The sequence below is a fragment of the Chiloscyllium plagiosum genome, chromosome 9, assembly GCF_004010195.1.
Source record: "Chiloscyllium plagiosum isolate BGI_BamShark_2017 chromosome 9, ASM401019v2, whole genome shotgun sequence".
In the NCBI taxonomy this organism is placed as follows: domain Eukaryota; kingdom Metazoa; phylum Chordata; class Chondrichthyes; order Orectolobiformes; family Hemiscylliidae; genus Chiloscyllium; species Chiloscyllium plagiosum.
The window spans coordinates 78666508-78685348 of NC_057718.1; the positions used below are offsets into that span (position 1 = coordinate 78666508).

Consider the following 18841-nt stretch of genomic DNA (forward strand, 5'->3'; position numbering starts at 1 on the left):
GGCTGTCCACACATAAAAACAGCAAACTTGTGAATTGCAGTTATCTAAACCCAGCCAATATCTTGGGTTGGCTTGAATCAGATCAGCTCCAAGGGATGGTATAAGGTGCAATTCCTTATTTACAAGAAGAATAATGAGGTCATTCTAACAGCGTCCTTGAAGTGAGCCTATCGTGGAAAGACACTGGCTTGTCAGACGAGCTAAAAACCAAAAGAACATTGCACCACATTTTGGGAAGATAAGGAAAAAGGATAAAAATGAAGGATTTCGGCTTGCCAGCTGCAAAATGTCTGGAGACCAACCTTCACAGAGTTGAGGACTCTACGCTTGGAAGTGTGGAGATAACCGCAAGACCTGGGAGAAATCTCCTGGCCTGCATGAGCTTCCATTTTTGGATATTAGCCTTTATTTTTGTTAACTGTTCAGGAGGGGATGTCATAGAAACCAGTAAGGGTGTACTTAGTTTCTTGTATAAACTGCATACCTGCTGTTAAACTTTTCCTAACCAAACAGTGTGAATTTTATTCTGTTTTTAACTAGACTAATAAAGCTGGTGGTTAGCTGATACAGTTTTGACTGTTATCCTCTTTGTGCCAACTCAATAACTGTTGTGGTAACCAGACAACAACTGTATCTGAGCAGTTGAAACTAGGTGACTTTGCTATTGAAGTCTTGGCTCTTTTATGTTGTCCTGTACAATTTTAACCACTTGCTCGATTTTTCAAAATCTTTGAGAATGGAAGGGTTAGTATTGCTCATGACTTTTTCCATCACGATGGTTCCACTTTACGAACATTACATTGCATCTAAAGCACAGAAACAGACTGTTTGACCTTACTGTTCTGTACAAGAGTTTATGCTCCAAGCCAGCCTTTTTCAACTCTCTTCCATCTAACCATAGTAATATATCCTTCTCTTCTTTTGTTCCTTATTTTATCTAGCTTCATCTTAAACATGTCAACACTATTCGCTTCAAGCACTCCTTGTGGTTGTGTATTGGTGCCATTGTTAAAGTAGAGATATTCGCTCCTGAATTCCTATTAGTTATTACTAGATGTTATATGACCCCTTGCTCTGGTGCACAACACAAACAGAAGCATTTTGCCTATATATCTCCCTGTCAATTATTTTTAACGAAACTTAAAGATGTCTACAGTGTCATCCCTCTTAAGTAAAGCATGATAGCTTATCTATCTTTTCCTGAGACATATGACCTCTTATTTCTGGTATCATTCTTTGAATTTTGATTGCACCTTCTCTAGTGCTTTCATATTGTTTATTATATGGTGACCAGGACTGTCTCAGTATTTCAAGTGTAGCCTAAACAAGACTCTACAAGTTCAGTATTCTTCTCTGCTTTTCAATTCTGTCCACCTAGAACTGAACACTAGCACTTGGTTTTCCTTTTTTTCCTGGCATGCATCACTACTTTATTGATGTGAGTATTTGTACACTTGGCTAACATTGGCGCTGTACTCTCATTTAGGCTTCTGCTTTTCAAACACATGGCTTCTTTCTTGTCCCTCGCATAACCCAACATGCTCTGCTTACTATTTTGCAATTAATTTGATAATTATTTGCCTTTTCTGGATGTTTGAATGCCTTCATGGTATTTATTTTATTGCTCCTTTGTATTAACCAAACAATTTGTTGCCACCTAAAAATTTACAGTTTGTACTGACTTCCAATTCCATGTTCATTACATAACTAATGAATAATAGTAACTTCTGCACCGGTCTTTGTGGAATACCACTATACTTTCTCAATCTGAGTAGCTACTCTTAACTTTGTTTCCCATTTTATAAGGGGAATGGGATTCCTTTCCATGCACAACTCCTCCATGTATAGCTAAAGAGGAGAACGAGCTAGGTATTACGATAAATAGGAGAAGAAAGAAGAGGCATTAGAGAAAAAAGCTAGATAAAGAAAAAGAGAGGCAGAGTGCAAACCAAATTAAGAGAGAAAAATGAAGTGAACAATTGCTGAGAGTAGGACCATTGATATTTGGACCTACATAAACCTTTAGGACAAGGAACCATTCAACAGAGTTAAGAGGTGCAAGAAGTTCATCGCAATTTTATTAAATCACCTTCATGTTCCACAGTTTTAGCATTCTATTCAATCCTTTCTCCCTCAAGTGTCAACATTACCAAATTAATGATCGAAGTTTAATATCAGAACCAAACTTCACAGACAAAATATATTTGTTTTTTACTCCAAATGGAAATTAATTAAAGAACAATGAAAGAAAATACAGATAGTGAATTCTCTTACTTACATGCTTGGGCTGTATCCATGAAGATGAGGTGTTTGTAAATCCCAGCGCTGACATGTGGTACCATCCTCTGTTTGGGAAATTTTGCCACGATAATTCTCGCCACTGCAGAACATACACTCCTCTGCAATCAAAATTTCACATATCCCATGGCATTACTGTTATGCAACAAAAAAAGAGCAGAGTTGTGCGAAAACATCACAGAATAGAAAGAACGAATTATTTATTCAAATCTAGAGGTGTGCATTTACCCAGTGCCATTGATGGGAAAACAAGTCTCTCGATTTTAATTTGGGAGAGATCAGTCCAAAGCTTCACAGAGTAGGCTGGTTCTCACTGAACTAAGGGGAGCCCTTAAAGTTCTTGTAAAAACAAAAGAGAATTGGACAGTTCAACAATGTGAACAATGCCAATATCAATTAAATCATAGAGGGTATATTTCTCAATTCAATTTATCTGCTTGATACCAGAAATATTAGTAACACAATCTGCTAATATCAGTTTGAATATTTGAATTAACCCAGTGTCCATAGCTAGTTTGCAGAAGAGAATTCCAGATTTTCACTACTCTTATGTGTAACCTGAAATTATTCTGGAATGGCCAGCTTTAATTTTACGGTTATGTCTCTTGCTCTGTTTAACTACCCGAACTTTGAATGTAACCCGAACCAAGAGTTTGTGGTGATATTAAGATCAAATGCTGGAACTATGCATATGGATATAATGAAGTTTGTTATCATGAACAAATAGAAGGAATAACAGTTTGCAATTGATATTTTTTTCAAGGAAATAATGTGCATTTAAAAATCTCAGTTTTGACTTGCTGGTGGAAAGGGCTGTTGAGAAATGGCACTCACATTCTGGTTTAAAATGCAAGCTTTGTTGCTGAAATTACTCTTTAAAATAATAAGCAGGGTCATATTTATTTGAAGAGTTCTGCAATCCATCACACACACCTAGATCATAAATACACCTCTCAATGCTGACAACCCGATGAAAAATGGAGTCAGGTTAATTCCCTGTCAGTAGATAGGGATTAACACAGAGCCATAGGCCTGAACAGTTGGTGGAACCTGATATCAGGATTCCTGCCTCTAGTCCTGTCATATAGAAGTGTTATAGCCCCAGGATAAATATTGTAGCAGTGACTCTGCACACACCGATCCTGCTCTCACCTAGTGCTTTGCAGAAATAAATATTTTAGAATGCCAATGTTTCCATGGAATCTGGCCTGTTATGAGAGGAGACAAGGCTCATAGCATCTCAGTATATAGAGAAAGCTAGTCTGAAGTCAGAAATATTTTGATAGGTAAATTCAAAACTTGTTGGCAATTTCATATGTCGTTATGTAATTCTATATGTTAGCGAAAAAATCTTTTAATACAGGGATGAATGATAGGGCTTTGATTTGAAAATGATCTTGAAGTGGAATGAGGTGAAGAAACATTTCTTCACTTTGGGAAAGTTGTGACTCTCAGTTGTTCAGTCTTTTCAAAATTGAAATTGTTGTACTGGTGTGCTGGCTCATTATTATATAAATTGCAACACATGATGAAATTTGCTGCCATTGTCATCTTTAAATGTAGGAAGTACAGGGCCTGCATGATCTGGTGTAGTAGGAGAGGAACCATTTTCCAGTCAACTAGAAGAGTCTTTGTGCTTATCAAATTGGAGTTTATTTGATGTTAGCAACTAGTTATAGCGATGAAGTTATTACGGAGACTTTGTGGGGGATAAGAAATTTGTTTTTATTATTCATTCATGGGATGAGGGTGTTGCTAGCTCAGCTAACAATTATTGCCCACCTCAGAAGGCAATTAAGAGTCAACCACATTGCTGTGGGTCTTGAATCACATGTAATCCAAACTGTGTCAGAAGAGCAGCATCCTTCCATAAAAGGCATTAGTGACACTTTCCTGACAATCACCAAAAGTTTCACAGGCTCATAATTCTAGATTTTCATTGAATTCTACCATCTGTCATGGCAGGATTGAAACCCAGGTCTCCAGAATATTACCTGGATCCCTGCACTAACCGTCTAGCAATAATACCACTAGGGCATTGCCTTCTTGCACCTTATCACACACCTTTTCAATTGTTCTACCCACAAGTCCACATGACTCATCATAGTGCATTGTGCTTATGGCACTCCTCAGTATTAGCTCTTTTGGATCTATATATATTTCCCCCAGTTATTTTTCATCTGTATTAAGATTATACATTTGCATATATAATTACATTAACCACTAGCTCATTTCTTCTGATGACTGACTTCATAAACTGAAGCAATCTGGAGGTTTTATTCTGCTCTAAGATGCTGTCATAAAACTTGGAAGACTGCCTTTGATTCCCTGCTTGCTAATCTGAAGACTGCAGATCCTATGAACTGGAGGACATGTAACCTTTTAGACTTCCTTCATGTATCTGCTCTGCTGAAACAGACAATTTTCTGCAAAATCTGTGCAGCATTGATCATTGGTCATCTCTTCTCAGTGATGGCTTTCATGGAGTCTGCAGATTTTCATTCCCAATAGATTTGTGCTGAAGTACGTGAACCTTTTATTTCAACATGTTGTCTGGTTTGGACCCACAACTATTGTGTTGTTGGTGAAACCAGCATGTTCACTTCTTCACTTATACTATTTGATTATTGCACCCAGTTTAGCATAATCTCTGTCACAGTTGTTGAGGATTGCCCTTGGGAAGATAAATCAATATTCATGCTTGAATTTGATTCAGCCTAGTCATCTCAGTTTCTCGTTAACAGATCTGAATCTGTCAAAACTACTTGTTCACAAAGTTGTGTTGGACTCCCCATTTAATCAATTATAGCTTTGTAAATTTGTTCAAGTGGGGCATAGTGTTCATTGACTATCTCATGGTTTTCTCCTTACAAACTTTGTTGTCTCTTGCAATCTGAGTGTTCCTCAGTGTTGATAGCTGTGGAAAACATTTGTGCCAAATTAGTATAGATGCAGGTTACCAAATTATTGGCAGATCAAAACAGTTTTCTTCTTCCAGTTTAACTAATCTCAATGGATTCTGATTTATTTTGTTTGGATTCCATCATGCAATAATCCATACCATTGCTCATCATGTTGTTTACATTCTCTTTATTATCACTCACTAAAGTGTGGATTTGCTGCCTTCATCTTGTTTAACGTGTAAGGGCTGCTTGGCCTAGTCTGGTAGGGGAAAATCATTTGGTCATCTAATGAGAAGAGGCTCTTAACTCAATCAAAATGTAGCTTATTGCATTATAGCAACTATATACAAGATATATTAATATAATAGTCTTTGTATGAATGCCTGTGACGAAAACACATGATGGGCTTAGACTTTTGAGATTTTATGTTGTTCTCCCACCAAGCCCTGATGATATAATCATAGTGATTGGGGCTTAAGGCACTCCTCAACATTAACCCTTTCAGGTCCTTAAACCCTTATACAAACAAAGGAACCCTTCTATCAGGTGTTCTTTGACCATTTTTGTTTTAACTGAGCATGATGGTTGGTTATTCCTTTACTGACTGTTCCTTAACTTATAGTTTAATTCTTTCCCCCATTTGACAAAGATTGAGTCGAAGACATTCAAGCTAGAGAATTCGTGATTGTGAGGTATGTTTAGGTTTTGCACTTGTTGTCATCCTGTTTCTTGGAAAGATGCTTGTGGCATGTCTCTGATCATGAATATTATGGCTTCTAAACAATTGTTTGCATTGTTTTCATCTGTAGATTGTATTTTTAACCATGGTTCATTATCTAATAATGTAGTGACACTTGCCCTGGTATCTATCCTGAACTCTTTGTCAACCTGGATTACTACTCCTTTTTTAAATTTCCAAAACCATTAAGGACTTTAAGCTTCACTCATGGGGCTGCTAATATCTGCTCACTTACCACTGAACATCAACTTTGGATCTCTCCCACAGACCATCACCTTATGAGGCAGGCTGTATCTGATTTGGAGTTACTAATTGTGGTGAGACCACAAATGGAATATTGTGAGCAATTTTGGTCCCCTTATTTAAGGAAAGATATCACTTCATTGGAGGTAATTTCGAGAAGATTCACAAGGATGATCCCTGGTGTGGAGGGTTTGTCTTATGTGCAAAGGCTAAACTGGTTGGGACTCCACTATTGGAGTTTAGAGGAATGAGAGGTGATCTCACTGAGATATACAGATTCTCAAGGAACTTGACAGGGTAAATGCAGAAATGATGTTTCCCCTCATGGGAGTGTCTAGGACCAAAGGACATAGTCTCAGAACAAAAGGTGCCAAATTAATACAGAAATGTGGAGGAATTTCTTCTTTCAGAGGGTTGTGAGTCTTTGGAACTCCTTGCCACAGAGATCTGTGGGGGCAGAGTCCTTGTATATACATAGGGCTGAGATAGACAGATTCATGATTAGTAGGGGGACAAAAATCACCCTGTAAGTAGGGGAGCTGCTGCTCTGAGCACAGGTTGTTTTGTTCTTGTGTTTGCTGCCGATTCACTAGTGAGCGGAAAAGATGGGAAGGAAATGGTGTTGATTGAATGAGCAATGAACAGTTAGTTAAGTAAGTGCTGGCATTGAAGTAGTTGCTGGGGAAGACTTTTGCCAGTGCCACAAGGTAGACCCTGGGAAGGAACTGTCTTTTAACACTAGTTGGTCAGAGTGGGTTGATAGGATTTATTTGCCAGGTCTGGAAGTTCTGTTTACTATGGGATGGGGGAGGTGTCTGGGATCAATGGAACTGGGAAAGGGTGGATGCAAAGCAAAGAGAACAGTTTTAAATCTAGTTACAAGTGGAAGTAGCAAAGTTAACTGGGAGCTAGAAAAATTGGAAATCTCCAAAGTACTTAATTTGTTGTAAATTAATGAAGAACCTCTAGCTTAAAACTAAGTAAGTACAAGAGTTGAATGGAGAAAAACGTAGTAGATGCTATTACTGAACCCTGTGTAAACTGCTAAGTTTAAATCAGAGATTGAAATTTGAGATGCTGTAAGAAGAATAGATGCTGCCTAGTTAAAGTGTTCCAACTTTGTGCATCTGTGTGGAACGATACTTACTATGACTTCGCCAGTCAATGGAAGCATGTTTATGGGGTGTGGGCTGTTTCTGTCCTGGAAGCAAGTAGAGGCAGGCAATAAGGGAGATGAAAATGGAAATACAGCTGTAATTTTGGTAAAGGTGAGGCAAAGTTCTCGGTGAGTGAGTGGGCAGCGCAGAAGGCATATAGGTTTAGTGATGTCAGATGTCGAGGATAGATGATAGTGAGTGAGGAAAGATGTTACTGTCAATAGTGAGAGTGGTGGAACATGGGCCTTGGTAGGAGATGGGTTCAGCAGCAAATATAAAGTGAGGATGAGGTATTGGAGAGAAGATGGCAGCATTTGTGCTGGCAGCATAGAGACAGTCATTGACCTTATTCTTAGATTGCTCTGTGTTCCTCCAGCCAGCTGTGGCCGCACTGACCTAAAAGGCAATCTGGATCGGGCTGGCTTGGTCTGGTGCTACGGCATTTTCTGCAGGTCCAGGGGATGAGGATGTCCCCGGTCTGCAGCACTGTGTGTGTCAAGGTTGACAGATGTCTGCCCACAAAGTGAAGTACGAACTTTCCCTTGCCTTCCATGCTCAGGGAAAATATCAGGTACCATAGAGGGCAGCTCCAGACTGACCATGCTTGTCAGGGTGCACAACAGCCTTTTAAATATGGTGTTGGTGCCGGGGATTCTGGTCCATTTTGTGTTATTCCAGCAATGGCGAGTTGTTCTGGGATAATGAGTGGTAGAATGGAACTACAATTTAGGATGGGTTTGTAGTAAATTAAATAAATCTGGTAAGATATGGTGAGAGATCTTATTAAGCCTTTCAATGAGAAACATTCCACGAAACTTGATGAAACTGACACTAAAGTTAAAAAAAACGTAAAATTCAGTCCATAAAATCTGCATGGTAACATTATCACCTTCTCCACATTTCCACTGAATCATGCACTATACTAAATTGGAAATATATTGATGATCCTGCATCATGGCTGGTTCAAAATCCTGGAACTCCCTACCTGGTATACTGAAAGTTGTATCATTTATATGCATTAATACTATTTTTGGAATCTTGTTTTCAAAATAGCAGCAGTTGGTTACTTTTGTGAAGGTTTTTGTTAAAAAATATTTATGAAGTCCCTCCAGAACAGTAACTACAAATCCTTGTGGTATTACTGCAAAGATGCTTACACTGTTGGGTTTATAACAGGTAAAGAAAATGTGTACATGTTATCCTGGTTTTCAGTTGAAAAGAATCTTGGATGTGCAGTTTTTAAAAAGAACATACCGTTCAGAGGCAAAATTTCCAGTTCAGTTGAAATATGTTGATTTTGTCAGAATAGTTTCCCTCCTTCGAAGAAGGATTTGTGATTTCTTCAGGGAATGATTTCCTCAGCAGAAGGATATGTCATGAAGCTCCCAAACCAGTAGAGTTTGGTCAGAAATCTTCAGGTTAGTAGAACTCGGAAAGTTTAGGTTCTCAAGTTTGTGAAAAGTCTGCAGATTTGGAGAAGACTCATCCAACTGTCTCCATGACCCAAGCAAAAAAACCCGGAATGAGTCAGTTAAGCAGAACTCCAAAGAGTATAACTTCTCTGGGCTGACATCTATGTACTGAATTATATCTGGAACCAGGCTGAAACTTAATTTTAAAATGGTATAAATCAGAAACAAAAACAGACATTTGCTGTAAAAGCTTAGCAGGTCTGGCAGCATCTGTGGAGAGAAATCAGGGTTAATGTTTCGGGTCGAGAGACCCTTCCTCAGACCCCCGTTCTGACCCGAAACATTAACTCTGACTTCTCTCCACAGAGGCTGCCAGACTTGCTGAGTTTTTCCAACAATTTCTGTTTTTGAAACTTAATTTTGCTGTATGTTTTGTAATTTTTAAAATTTGTTCTGTGTAATAAACTTCTGTTAAAGAAAAATCTGCAGTCTCGTATATGTATGTTTCAATGACTAATTACCACATTAATGAATTATACGAAACAAAAATAAATGTATGCAAACTAGGTTTAAGCTTTGGCATCTTATGTATCCTGTAGTTTCAGCCTAGATCATAATATCAAAGCTATCATTTGGGAACATCTTCACAACACAGTGTGCACCAGATGATGAAGGCAGTTTACCAATACCTCAAAAGGCAATTAAGAAAGTTCAATAAATGTTGGTCTTACCAGAAATGGAAACATTTCCAAGAACGTATACAGGACATTCAGACCAACTAATCTAATCCAGTGGTTATACTCTACACTAACCTCTTCCTCCAGCCTTCATTCGTCTAATTATTTCAATGTATTCTTCAATTCCTTTCATTGCAATATGCTTGGCTGGCCTCCTCTTAAATCATCTATGCTTGGGTAAAGAGGTTTTCCTGAAATTACTGAACATATTGAAATTAACCTGCTAACTGTATGAATGTTTGCAAGTTTAATAATTTCTCCCTGTAACTTTTCAGCATTTGCCATTTACAATTTGATGCCAGCTGCAAGTTTAGAAATTGTACTCCTGATTTCAAAGTTCACATTGTCAATGGAAGGGTAAGCAACTAGTGCAATGTCACATTGTTTCTAGCCTTTCAACAGTCTGAGTAGCTTTAATCCTGGGCTGTGTGTATTCTGTAGGCCAGCCAGTTCGCTATTTTTCTTTTGTCATGGCTGAACTTTCAGACATTCTTTCAAAGGTCAAACTCCACATGACAATACCTTCACAGTTTGATATCAGACAGTATTCCCAGCGTTTATTCACATCTTGAGTGTAGCACCAGGGCCCTGTGGAATCATTGTCAGGATTTCTGCAATAGTTTTCTTCCAGGTCAGCATGTGGGCTATTCTCTGGGGTGTAACTAATTGAAAAGAAACAGTGTCACTTTAAAAATGTGTTCATTTGAAGGCAATACATGTTTGGCAATAGACAAATGGAGTATTGAAAATTTAAACACAATGCAGTCAAGATTTTGTACATTTATATATTGTATTTCAAAACTCAGACACATCCTAAAGTGCTTCACAGCCTGCAAAGTACTTTCAAAGTGTAATCACAATTATAATGATCTATTTCAGTTCCTAATTCTTATGGTCTTGATGTGGCCAAAACAGTGAATGTTTTTAAGAAGTTACATATTGTCCTTCGGGCTAAGGAGTCAAAGGGTATGCTCAAAGAGAGAGCAGGAACAGGATACTGAACTCGATGATCAGCCATGAGCATTTTGAATGGTTGAGCAGGCTCAAAAGGCCAGGTGGCCACCTTCTGCTCCTACTCTCACAGTTTCTATAACAATTTGGTCCATTATACGAGTGTTGACGTTTTGAAAGAATTATGCAATTAGCCCCACTTTGGCTCCTTTTTCCATATCAAATGGAAACTTTAGCTTTGACGATGTATATCTAATTTGTTTTAGAAAATTAGTATTGAATATTTCCATCAACCTTTCATGTAGTGCTTCCCAGATTAAAGTAACGCACTAAATAAAACAAATTTCTTCTTATCTCCTCTCTGATTCTCTGGTTGTAAATTTTTGTCGTGTCTTTTCTGAACCCTCAGCCAATGAAATTGTTTTCTCTCTATTTATTGTATCAAGATCCTGTTTAATCTCTCCTTAATATTCTCTGAAGTGAGGAACAATCCTAGCTTCTCCAGTTTCTCTACGCAACTGACATTCCACGCCCATAACCGTTCCAGTAAGTCTCCCCTTTACCCATTCCAAACATTGCTAACCTTTCTAAAACTCGATGCTGAGAATTGGATGTGAAAACGTTTATCATGAATCATGAACATTAGCAATGTCCCTTCAACTGATATTCTGTTTAGCTTAGAGAGTCATAGAGCCATAGAGATGTACAGCAGATGCTGAGAATTGGATGTGAAAACGTTTATCATGAATCATGAACATTAGCAATGTCCCTTCAACTGATATTCTGTTCAGCTTAGAGAGTCATAGAGATGTACAGCATGGAAACAGACTCTTTGGTCCTACCAGATATCCCAACCCAATCTAGTTCCACCTGCCAGCACCTGGCCCATATCCCTCCAAACCCTTCCTATTCATATACCCATCCAAATGCCTCTTAAAATGTTGCAATTGTACCAGCCTCCACCACTTCCTCTGGCAGCTCATTCCATACACGTACCACCCTCTGCGTGAAAAAGATGCCGCTTAGGTCTCTTTTATATCTTTCCCCTCTCACCCTAAACCTATGCCCTCTAGTTCTGAACTCCCTGACCCCAGGGAAAAAAACTTTGCCTATTTACCCTATCCATGCCCCTCATAATTTTGTAAACCTCTATAAGGTCACTCCTCAGCCTCCGATGCCCCAGGGAAATTTCTCAGTAACATTTTCCATCTGTACTATATTAGGAAAGAATAATGCTTTTTCTAAGCATTTTTTAAAATGTAAAGTCAATCGTATGTAACAAAAATATATTGCAGTTAAGATGGTTGTAGTTGTTTTATTTTGCCACTAAGGAGAGCCATTTTACTAAAAACTGTACTTGCCTTGCCAAACAAAATATGGAGTGATTACTCCGAAAAGAGCACCCGTTCATGTGCAGAAACAGGTTGTGACGTGAGCTGTAACAGACTGCAGGAAATATCTGTACATGCCTCACTGACATCAACATCTGCATGGCACCTATTGTGGCTACAAGCCAAGGAAGAGCTGAGGAGGAGACTGGGAACATGCTGGCTGGGGAAGCTGGAAATGAGGGGTCTGGGGAGACAGTGAGGATGCAAAATATTCCCTCCCTGGCAAAATAATTATCTGCCACATTGCCACCCAGCTATCATCTACTGCAGCGGAGGGCAACACACAGATGCAGTATCCAACAGTGCTTGGAGCATGTGCATAAAGTGTGCTGGTGATGGACAGTTCTTTGTTTGTCAGACTCACAAACAGTGAATTTTTGGCCAAGTGGAGGAAGCAACTGGACTGGGCATCTCTGGAAATATATTGTGTAGACCACAAATCCCAGAAAATAACTTCAAATAGGAAACACAGATAACTTTGCAGACAAATGCATCACATTTTGTTTGTTACAGTGACAAGGCACCGCAAATGCATGTTCTTGTACATATGTGGGCTCTCCACCAGTGTTCACAATAAACACAGCCAACAAAGTAAGAGGAGCCTAACTAGATCCAATAATGGATTTTGCTCTTTAAAATAGTTTGTAATAAGGAAGCTAATTAAAATCATTATATTTGAAACAACATGAACAGTTCTGAAGAAGGATCACTGGACCTGTAACATTAACTCTGGTTTCTCTGCACAGATGCTGCCAGACCTGCTGACTTTTTCCAGCAAATTCTGTTTGTAGGTTGTAAAGTTTGGTTACTAGGACCAGAGGATTTATACAATTGCGGCTTTAGGTACACAAATATAGTAATCTTGTCTGCAATGTTCTTGCATTATGTCTGAATAGCAATGGGCTAATTCAGTGTAGTGTTCTGGTGTCTTATTATTAATGCAATAATAACAATTGTTTGGCATGTCATTAGTACACTTTTAGCAAAAAGCAACACACACTTGAATGGAGGCGAGTTCTGAATTCTTCAAAGTCCTTTCGTTTGACCCTATTGAGCTCTTCTTTAAACATAATCTTGCCTGCTTTCAATACTTTTGTAATTGTTTACACATTGAGAGAAATTATGTTAAATACAACAAGAAGCCAATGAATTAAGTACACAATATGGTCCAAATATATTTATCAATTACTTGTAATATTATTTAGTGCGTTTTTAATCCTGAGTCAAGTTAAACATGTTAAATGAAGAAGATTAAAGACTGACTTTGGATTGTGTGGTGTGTTGCTATCCCATCTTTGACAGGCTCTATTAGAAATGGTTTTTGTTGCTGTTCCTCTGTATGTTTCACCGTTGCCGAACTTGCACTCCAACAGAAAAGCTAAGGAAGAAGAAAAGAAAGGAATTGGTAAATTGTTAAATAATGTTAAGCTTTGGAAACATTTGAACCAATAGAGGCTGCAAGTTTGGCAAGATTTGGTAAATCAATGAGTGGAGACAAGGGGAGAGAGAAGGGTATTCACCTGAGAAATGAGAAATAAACAATGTCAGGATGCGATAGACAGTACAAATTCAAAAGTGAATCAACAGGGATTATAGCATTTACTATAATAATAAAAGGAAAAAACATCTTGTATCTGAATTCACATAGCATTCAAAACAAAACAAATGAACTAGTAGTGCATATAGCATCAACGACGTACAATCTGATAGCCACTCGTAAACGCATGGCTGCAGGATTACATAATATGGACCTAAATATGAAAGAATACGTGTCACTTCAGAAGGACAAGACGTTTGGAAAATTTGGAGTGGAAGTCCTGTTACCTAATCATGGGGTTAGCACAACTGATTGGGACGGCCTACGTTCTTGAAACCAGGATGTAGAAACAACTCATTGAGTCATAAAGTTTTACAGTATAGAAAGAGGCCATCAGCCTATTGTGTCCACTCTTGTCATCAAACATCCGTCTATCTTAATCACATTTTCCTGCATTAGTCCACATCCTTGTACGTTATGATGTTTCATCTAAATTGTTCTTAAATGTCATGAGGATTTCTGCCTCTATCATCCTTTAAGACAGTGAGTTCCATAGAACATAGAAGAACATAGAAAAATACAGCGCAGTACAGGCCCTTTGGCCCTCAATGTTGTGTCGTTCCAAGCCCACCTAACCTACACTAGCCCACTATCCTCCATATGCCTATCCAATGCCCATTTAAATGCCCATAAAGAGGGAGAGTCCACCACTGCTACTGGCAGGGCATTCCATGAACTCACGACTCGCTGAGTAAAGAATCTACCCCTAACATCTATCCTATACCTACTACCCCTTAATTTAAAGCTATGCCCCCTCGTAATAGCTGACTCCATACGTGGAAAAAGATTCTCATGGTCAACCCTATCTAAACCCCTAATCATCATGTGACATACATGTCAAAAATGTTGTAAGGACAGTATCAAACTCATTTTTTTTCAATCGTGGACTATTTCCTCTGGTGGATGTTGATCATCTTCGAATAGTCACCAACCGGCAGCTCAATCCCATCCTCATCTTCCTGTAGGAGTACAGCTCCAACTCCTATGTCACTAGCATCGATGGCGACTTTAAAAGGTTTTGAACAGTTTGGTGTTAACTAAAACTGGTTTGGTGGTTAATATTGATTTCAAATGGTCGAATGCCTCCTGGCATGGTTCTGTTCACCGAAACTTTGTCTTCTTCTTCGGTAAATCGGGTCATGGTCCCACTACATGGCTGGCGTTTAGAACAAACTTCCGAGAGAATCCGCAGAGTCCAAAGAATCGAAGCACCTCTTTCTTCGAGGTTGGTTGTGTGTGAATTCCTCGCGAGCCTTTGTCTTTGTGTTCTGTGCAGTCAGCGTTCCATGACCAATGTTCTGACCCAAGAACGTCACCTCTCCTTTCGTGAATTCCATTTTGTTTAAGTTTATCACCAGTTTTGCTTCTCATAGTTGTTGAAAGAGCTCTGCCAACTGTACCATGTGATCTTTCCCGGACTTACTAAAGATCACTACAACGTCCAAATAGACTACACAGTTTGTTAACCCAGCCATAACTCTGGTCATGGGTCTTTGGAATGTGGCAGGTGTAATCTTCATTCCAAACAGCATCACTTTAAACTGATATAGCCCATTTGGGATGACGAACACAGAAATTACTTTCACCGTCTCTGATAAAGCTACCTGCCAGTAAGCACACATTAAGTCCAACTTTGTCACGTAACTGACTTGTCCAACGTTCTCGATACAGACCTCTAATCTAGGAATTGGATGTGAGTCCGATTTTGTAACAGCGTTGACCTACTGATAATCCACGCAGAATCGTTGAGTCCCGTCAGGTTTGGCAACTGAGACAATCAGCTAACTCCGTTTACTCTCTCTTGGTTCGATAATGTCCTTGTCGAGCATGGCCTCCACTTCCATCTGACCTGGCTGGCTTTGAAAGGTTTAAGCCGATAGGGGTGTTGTTTGATTGGAGCAGTATTCCCCACTGAGCTGAAAATTTGTTGCTGGAAAAGCGCAGCAGGTCAGGCAGCATCCAGGGAACAGGACAATCGCGTTTCGGGCATAAGCCCTTCTTCAGCCCTTCCTGAAGAAGGACTTATGCCCGAAACATCGATTCTCCTGTTCACTGGATGCTGCCTGACCTGGTGTGCTTTTCCAGCAACACATTTTCAGCTCTGATCTCCAGCATCTGCAGACCTCACTTTCTCCGCAGTATTCCCCACGTCTACTTCATGTATAATATCATTAGTCCTCCCCATCTGATTCTTACATATGTCCTCATACTGGAAAAGCAAACCTCTCAACTCCATTTCATGTCCTGAGACACATAGCTTACTAACCTATCCCACTCCGCAAAGACTTCTGCATTTTTAAAATCTGCTTTGAGGCACATCAAACTCCACGACACCTGGATTTGATTCCTCACCCTGTGGAACAGTAACTATTACCTGTTTCTCCAGTTCCCTGTCTCTATAAGGTTTCAACATACTCACATGAGCTACCCAATACAGGTTTTTTCCATCAGACATCTTTACCAGATGGTTTACCTGACTTAACTTTTTCTCAGTTTGATAGGGACCATGGAACCTAGCTTTGAAGGGAGCCCCTTCCACTGGTAACAGTACTAACACATCATTCCCACGGGAAAACATCCAAACTTAGGATTTTGTTCTGCTACCTGCTTCATTCTATACTGTGCCCTCTTCAGGTCCTGTTTAGCTAACTCACCCACTTGCTTTAGTCTCTCCCTCACCTCCGATACATAATCTAAGTGTGACATTTCCAACGTTGGTCCTGTTAATTTTTCTTTCATTAATGTCAAAGGGCCTCGCACTTCATGCCTGAATATTAACTCAAAGGGAGTGACCCGAGGAGATTTGTTTGTGGTATCTCTAATGGCAAACAATACAAATGGGATACATTTATCCCAATCATTCGGGTAATCCTGACAGGACACTCCCAACATGGTCTTCAGGGCCTGATGTCTCCTTTCTAAAGCTCCCTGGGATCCAGGATAATACACACTGGATTTAAAGTGCTGTATACCTAAGCTATCTATAACCTCCTTAAACAGCCTAGCAGTAAAGTTAGACCCTTGGTCTGACTCGATCTCTCTGGGTAGCCCATACCGTGTGAAGAAAACTACTAACTCCTCTCCCACCCTTTTCACCGTAATACTCTGTAATGGGATTGCCTCTGGAAATCTAGTACACACACCCACAAGTATCCAAAACGGTATACTTGTTCTTGAGGGGAACGGCCGCAGGGGGTCCCTGCACTGGCTGCTTCCTCCCAGTCCCCCTCACTGTCACCCATCTGTCTGCAACCTTTGGAGTTACTACTTCCCTAAAGCTCCGATCTATGACCCCTTTTGCCTCCCGAATGATCCTAGGTTCATCCAACTCCAGCTCCAGTTCCCTAACACGGTCTGGAGGAGCTGGAGATAGGTGCACTTCCTGCAAGTGTAATCAGCAGGGACGACCATGGCATCCCTCACCTCAAACATGTTGCAAGAGGAACATTGCACTGCCTTCACTGCCATCCCTCTAAAAGTAACTTTTTTAAAAAAAACTAGGTCCAAGAATAGAACAAGCAAAATGCAGCACTTACCTACTTACCACAACGGGTCTTATTATTAGGTTAGAGGAGGAGGGAGGGTGGGAGGCACTACCTCTGTAGTGCCTCGGTTCCTCTCCTGCGCGCTTTCATAGGGAAAAAAACCTACCCAGGTAAGCTTGCGCTACACCAGCTTCCGGGTCCGCGCCGCACTTTTTAAAAAAAAACTTTCAAATTTAAACCGTTAAACAAACGTCACCGAGCCTTCCAGCAGCCACTGCCAAACAGCGCTTACCTGCTCCACTGAGAGAGTGAGTTCCAGATGCCCACAACCCTTAGTGAAACAATTTTTCCTCAACTCCCCTCTAAACATTCTGCTCCTTGCCTTTAAAGTGTTTGTCCTGTTTATTGAACCCCTCTACGAAGAGAATGGTTTCTCCCGATCTACCTTGCCTACATCCATCACATTATACTATAGGAAACCAAATATATTATAGGGAACCTTCCAGAACCAGGGACCAGGAGGATGCTGGGAAGGTACGTTTCCCATTTTAAGGTTTGTTCCTATCTGTGGTTTCAGGCTTCTGTGATAGGTCCTGAAACAAACCCCTCGGGGGTAAGGGGGGACTACTGTATATAGATATTATAAAAAGAACTATTCATGAAGTGAGTATTGGTCCAATAAAAAATACTCTGGTGAATTAGTAATGGAAAATAACGGTATAGCTGAGGAATTGAACAAGAATTTTGTATCAGTCTTCACCGTAGAGAGTACTAATCATTGTATAAGCCAAATAGGACTTGAAACACCTAACTAACATCACTAGAAAAGCTCTTCCATCTGGAAATAAGGGACTTTCTTGAGGGTGCTACCCAGTTTTTGGTAGTTGCCCCTAAGAGTGTTATCAGAATGTTTCATAGAAGTAATACATTCTTAATCTTAAAGTGAATTTGATTTCTCACATGAGGGAATCATGCATTTCAGATGTAATGTAACTAGCTATTGAGTATTTTTATTCACTTGTGGGATGTGGACGGCACAGGCTGACCAGCATTTGTTGCTCATCCCCAGTTGCACTTGAAAAGGTGGCGGTGAGCTGCCGTCTTCAACCACATACTGTGAGTTTACCCACAATGCCATTGGGGAGAGAATTCCAGGATTTTGACACAGCAATAGTGAAGGGAATGCAATATTTTCAAGGATGCTAAATGGCTTGGAGGGGAACTTGCAGATGACGCAATCCCCAGTGTCTGCCCTTGTCCTACTAGATAGAAATGTTCATGCGTTTGTAAAGTACTGTCTAAGGATCTTTGGTAAATTTCTGAATTGAATCTTGTAGGTAATATACACTGCTGCAGCTGATTATCAGTGGTGGAGGGACTGGATGTTTGTAGATGTGGTGCCAATCAGATTGCCTGCTTTGTCCTGAATTGTGTCAAACTTCTTGAGTGTTGTTGGAGCTGCACTCATCCAGAAAAGTGAGACATACTTCATCACACTGTTGACTTTTGTCTTGTAGATGATGGACAAGCGTTGCGGCGCCAGGAGGTGAGTCACTCACTGCAGTATTCCTAGTCTCTGACCTGCTCTTGTAGACACTGTATTTATTCTAGTTAAGTTTCTGTTCAATGGTAATCTTCAGGATGTTGATAGTGGTAACAGCATTGAACATCTTAATTGAGATGGTTTTTGCCTGGCATTTGTGTGGTGTGGATGTTTCTTGCTACTTGTCAGACCAAGCCTGGATTTTATCTGGATCTTGTGCATTTGAGCATAAACTGCTTCAATATCTAAGGAGTTATGAATGGCACTGAACATTGTGTAATCATAAGCAAACATCCCCACTTCTGACCTTATGGTGGTGGGGAGGCCATTGATGAAGCAGCTGAAGTTAGTTGGACCTAGGACACTAACCTGAGGAAGTCCTTCA

At 39.9% G+C, this 18841-nt stretch overlaps 1 protein-coding gene across 1 annotated transcript in view; it reads right to left on the reverse strand.

Moving 5' to 3' along the window:
- Positions 1-18841, reverse strand: part of plg (plasminogen) — an 81543-nt gene that overhangs the window by 53379 nt on the left and 9323 nt on the right. Inside the window, exons 4-6 of the mRNA XM_043696295.1 lie at positions 13095-13209; positions 10012-10151; positions 2279-2399 (exon numbers count right to left, since the gene is read on the reverse strand). Coding sequence (XP_043552230.1) covers positions 2279-2399; positions 10012-10151; positions 13095-13209 — 376 coding nt within the window. The remainder of the gene's footprint in view (positions 1-2278; positions 2400-10011; positions 10152-13094; positions 13210-18841) is intronic.